Below are 5181 nucleotides of genomic sequence, written 5' to 3'. Positions count from 1 at the left end.
GGCGTGGACTTGTGGGAGGGGAGTTCCTGGGCTAGAGATGCCTGTGGGGCCAGGTTGGCCCCTGGCCCTGGGAGCCCTGGGAAATATATAACCTGTGGCTGATTTCCTTTATAGTTTCTTCACAGTCCACAATCAAGTATGGATTTCTGCATGCCTTTGTTCATTGTCTTTTTTTTTTTCCCCCTTTCTTTCAGGATTGGAGGTTGAGAGACTCTGGAATGCTCTAGGATGGATCCAACCGCCAGAAGGGATTCAGAGCAAATCTTATCCTAGTGGCTGCAGGGCCTGGGCCACACCGAAACTGCTGCAAGCCCCACAGCCTCCTTCTCCTGCCTCCCCGGAAACACAGCCTCCTCTTAGTGCAGATCATCCTCCTCACTCCCCAGGGCTCTCCCCCACCCTTTAACTAGAGGGGCTCCTCCACCCACACCAGCGTCACCTGGTCTGATCAGAATTGGTCCCTCGCCCCCTTCCAATGCTTTGGGATCCCCGCCAGCACGTAAAAATGCAGAACTGTCAAGAAGCGCGCAGGCACCTTTGTTTCTTCTTTATTTACGGATATAATTATGTACCGCACTCTAAATTAGAGATAGATTTTTTTTCTGATATACATTTCATCTTATTCACCACGAGCACACCACACGCACAGTAGAACAGTTCCACGACCTGATAAATTGCACAAGATGGGTTTGGATTCCTGAAAACTGGCAGGCAAGCCGGCCCTGCCTCGGCTGCTCGCCTCGCCGCTGCGCAGAAGGATTCGCCCACCCGAAACGGATGACCCGGCCAGCCTTTCCCTCTGCAGGGTTGAAATGTCTATGGACTGGGAAGCGCTCTTGCTGGAAATGGCTGGACGCTGCAGACTCTGAGGACTGGATGGCTGTGAAATGTCCCCCCAAGGTCAAGTTTCCACGCCTGCGAGCTGAGCCCCTTCTCCCTCCCTTCCCACCCGCCTCGGTGACAGGACCAAAGAGTTGGGGTCCCTCCGGGAAGGACAGAAACCCCTGCCCACAAATTCACCCCCCGCCTCCCCAGAACTAGGGTGTTGTGGAAAAGAAAGGACAACAGAAACGCAGACGTGATGGATTGTGGATTCCTATCCCCTCCCGCCCCACCCCCCCTCCCCGATAATCAGAAACTAGGAACCAGAGATGTTTAAAGCTTGGCTTCCCAAGCGCGGCGGCAGGGCGCACAGGGCTGGTGGGGGTGGGTGGGGGAGGGCGGGAAGGGCGCGGGAGCACGGGAGCCCTCCTGCCCTAGTCCTCCGCGTTGGTTCGGTAGGCCTCGATGAGGCCCTCGAGCGAGTGCACGAAGCCAGACACACTGCAGATGCCACCGATGACGAAGATGGCGACATCGAAGAAGACTTGGTGCCACAGCAGCTTGCGCCAGAGCAGGCGCAGGTGGAAGAGGCTGGGCAGCAGGAAGCAGAGGCCGGCGCCCGTGAGGCTGCCGGTGAGGCCCATGAGCAGCGCGAAGTGCGGCACGTAGATGGCCATGAGAAGCGTGAAGACGACCAGCGCGCAGCGCAGCGTCAGCCCCCACGATTTGAGGCGCCCGTCGCCGCCGTAGCAAGCCGGGAAGAAGGCGCGGCTGCCTTCCTGGAAGAGCGACTTCTCCAGCACCTCGACGGCGGCGAAGAAGGGCAGCGGGTAGGACAGCAGCGCCTTGGCCACCAGGAAGATGTTGACCACGGCACGGATGGAGCCGGGCAGGTTATCCGTGATGACCTCCTTGGTCTCGTCAGCCCAGGTGAGGTAGGCGACCAGCGCGAAGAGGCCCTTGAGCACGCAGGCAGCGATGTGAGTCCAGTTCATCATGCAGTGGAACTCGCTGGGCTGCTGCATGTTGCCCTCCAGCGAAGGCAGGAAGATCTGGGACGTGTAGCTGAACACGATGATGCCAATGGAGATGGGAAATTTCTTGACATCGATGTAGAACTTGACCTTCTCCCAGGCCCAGTCGCGTGCCCGTGATAGGCAGTAGGCGATGACCAGGATGTTGATGACGAAGTGGGCCAAAGTGCACAGCAGGCTGAACTTGGACACCGCCTTGAGGTTCTTAAGGAAGGCGCAGGGCAGCAGCACGGCGGTGGCGATAATGGACCAGGACTTCTGCGACACGGGCAGCCCTGGGAAGCTGTTGTACATGAGGTTGCCGCTGACCACCACGTACAAGATGCAAGTCATCACCAGCTCGATGATCTGCGCGACGTTCACCACGCGGCCCCCCAGCGTGGGGAAGCGCGGGGCGCAGCACGCGTTGGCGATGGCCACGTACGAGTCCCGCACTCGCACCACCTCGCCGTCCTCGTTCTCCTCGTACAGGCAGGCGATGAGGATCTTGCCGGTGTAGCAGCACACCACGGCGGCGAAGATGATGAGGAACAAGCCCAGGTAGCCGCCGTGCAGGATGGCGTAGGGCAGGCCCAGCACGAACATGCCCTGAGGGGCGAAAAGGCAACCAGAACCGGGAGCTCAGCGGAGGCAGCCTAGCAAGAGGGAGCCTAGAGGCGTGGCTTAAAACCGGAGCCGCGAGGGGGCGCTGAGCGGAGTGGGAAAGGGGCCTAAACCGCTGGGAAGAGAGGTGAACAGTCGGCTAGAACTGGGGATATACCCCAGCCTAACGGGGGAAGCCGGGCGTCGAGTCAGATGGAGAGGGAGGTGTTCAAGGACGGAACTGGGAGGGAAAGGCGCGCTAAGGGCTGGGAGGGGGCGAGGAGGCTGAGTGTGGAGTCAAGCCACAAGAAGGGAAAGGTATATAGAGATATTTTGGAAGTGGGGAAGAAGGGGCTGGAGGGGTCAGGGCCAGAAAAGGGCGCTGAGAAAGGTAGAGAGCTGGGCCTGAGCCACTAGGAAGAGGGGGTGAGGGATTTAAGGTGTGACTCGAATGGGGTACAGGGAAGCTAATGAGGGCCTGAAGCCGATTGGAGAAGGGTATGTTATTAGAAGCAGTGCGGGAGGGGGAAAAGAGCCTGGGTACAGAGGAAGAGGGGCTACGTGTTAGCGAAGCAGAGGGAGGCCAGAACCAAGGACGGTGAGTGCCTAAAAAGGTTTTGGGGGGCGAGGCCAGAAGGGTAAGGGCGGGAGCCGGGTGGGAAGCGGGAGCCCTGACAGAGAGACTAAATCAAGCAGGAATCAAGCTGTGGACTCAGGATGGAGGACTGTGGAAGGAGGGTTTAGAATTCACAAAGAGAATTAAAGCTAACGAAATCCTGGGTTCACGAGGCCTCCCGGCTTCCAGGCTCCCACCCTGGCCTCCCCTCTGGTCTACGGAACGGGGCCTTCAAAGACACCCCTGGAGAAGTCGCGAGTGGCAAGGAGGCAGTCACGATCCCCTGCCCCTGGCTCCGTACGCCCGTCTTGCAGGGCCCGGGAGCAGGAGGCACCTCGGTCCGACCACTTAGTGCGCAGGGCCCTGCACAGCCCGGGTCCCCGAGCAAACCCGCCGGGGCCCTCCCGCTCCCAGGAGACCCACGTTGTGCCTCCCAACGATCGTGCGCTCCGGGGACGCGAGGGGGACCAAGCCACAGGGCCTGGGGGCACCTGGGGCTGAGGCCTCCTCCGTTTCGCAAGCCCCGGCCTGCCCGCCTCCGCCAGCTCCAGGAGTCGTTGTGCGGATTCCAAACCCGGGCCCAGCGGAGTCCGGCGCCGCCTGGTGGGGAGTGGGGCGTTGCGAGTAGAGTGAAGGGTGGCAGGCCTGGAGGCTAGAGGCTGTTCAGAGCATCCAGAGGCGGCTTCTCCAGGGTTACAGGCGGAGAAACCGGTCGCCTCTTTGCGGGGTAGCCGGGATTTCGCGCCAAAGGGGTGAGTATGTGCGCAGGAAGCACTGAGGTACCATGGGCGCATAATATGTGTGCTTATGTTTGTGTACACCTGAATGTCCCCAGTGGGGCGCCACCTGAGAGTGTGCGCTGGATCCTATTTGCATCAGTCTGTGCTTGTGTGCATGTGCATGTGCATGTTCAAATAGGTTCGTGTGTGCCTTGGAATGTACGGGTATGGGCTTGCGTGAGGGCGTATGAAGGTGCGTTGGAGGATAACCCCGTGGTCTATATGTAGATGCATGTCGTGCGCTCCTGTGCTGGTCGTTTGTTCGCGCCGGAAGGGGGATGTGGGCCTGTGTGCCCGTGCCTGTGTCACAGGAGGAGACTCCCAGCTCAGCAATTTCCCCTTCTCTGTTCCTCCCCAATATGCAGCTGTGAATCCATTCCGGAGTCCCAGGCGACAACGTCCCCTCCAATCCTGATTTTCCTTCTCCCTCACCACTCCCAGATCCCCTCCTCCTGTTTCCCTCCCGTTTGCGGGGTCTCAGGGCTAGTGCCCCGAACCAAACATCAGCCTTCCAGTCCTGCGGCTGGGGCCGCTGGAGGGAGCGCGGATTTGGGCGGGAGACTCGGCTTTTAGGGTTGCAGATCCCCCCCCGACTCAGGACTGGGTGGGATGGGGGAAGGCGAGATCCTGAGGAGAGCGGGGGGGTCTCTGGCCGAGACCGCCCAGGGACTCAGCTAGGGGTAGGGCCTGGTGCTCAGAGGAGGAGGGTGGGGGCAGGCAGAGCAGGGAATCCCGGGCTCACCTGGATGGCGTTGGTCACGTTCCAGCCCGCCTCCCACGCCGTGATCTTGGGTTTGTCGTGGCCGCCGAACTCGCCACCAGCCCCCAGAGCCTGGTCCTTGGAGCCCGAGGGCGGCAGGGGCGCGCCTCCGCCGCGCTGGTAATGGATGTCTCCCTCGACGGGCGGCTCGGCGCCCTCGTCCCCGCAGGGCTCGCCCTCGGTTTTCAGGATGTCCATCTGCAGGCCCTGACGGTGCTCAAAGTCGAGGTCGTCGCAGTGAGCGAATCCCACCGCCTCCTCGTCGGTGGCCGCCTGAAAACCCATCCTGGCGAACATGCCGCTCACCTTGGCCTGAGACTTGTTGGACACTGTTGTGGCCACGTTGGACAGCTTGCTGCGTAAAAGGGTGGCCATGGCGGCGGCGGGGTCCGTGGAAAGGACAGAAGGAACTGGGGACGCGGGGGACGCGCGGCAAGGCGGCGAGGGCCAGGGGGGCTCAAGGCCGCTATCTCCTCCGGTCGCTTTCCCCGCGGCGCCCCGCGGCGCTCTGGCTCATGACCCCCCTCGGCCGGCGCCGGAGGCTCGCTCGAAGCCCACCCTGCGGGCGAGCGGCGGGGCTGGCGGAGC

At 61.4% G+C, this 5181-nt stretch overlaps 1 protein-coding gene across 1 annotated transcript; it reads right to left on the bottom strand.

Annotated features, from left to right (window-relative positions):
- Positions 1 to 532: 532 nt before the first annotated feature.
- On the bottom strand, positions 533 to 5175 carry SLC32A1 (solute carrier family 32 member 1). Its single transcript, XM_029917536.1, has 2 exons — positions 4576 to 5175; positions 533 to 2444 (listed from the first exon to the last, which is right to left on the bottom strand). The coding sequence occupies exons 1-2, from the start codon at positions 4966 to 4968 to the stop codon at positions 1257 to 1259; spliced, it is 1581 nt and encodes a 526-aa protein (XP_029773396.1). The 5' UTR covers positions 4969 to 5175; the 3' UTR covers positions 533 to 1256.
- Positions 5176 to 5181: the final 6 nt, after the last annotated feature.

This window comes from Suricata suricatta, chromosome 12 (assembly GCF_006229205.1).
Source record: "Suricata suricatta isolate VVHF042 chromosome 12, meerkat_22Aug2017_6uvM2_HiC, whole genome shotgun sequence".
Classification (NCBI taxonomy): domain Eukaryota; kingdom Metazoa; phylum Chordata; class Mammalia; order Carnivora; family Herpestidae; genus Suricata; species Suricata suricatta.
The sequence above is the reverse complement of the archived record's forward strand: the minus strand, read 5'-3'. Positions and strand labels throughout refer to the sequence as shown.

Coding starts and splice junctions, on each gene's coding strand:
- SLC32A1 (XM_029917536.1), bottom strand. CDS start 4,968: ATGGCCACCCTTTTACGCAGCAAGCTGTCCAACGTGGCCACAACAGTG. Junction 2,445..4,575: donor ACGTGACCAACGCCATCCAG/GTGAGCCCGGGA, acceptor TTCGCCCCTCAG/GGCATGTTCGTGCTGGGCCT.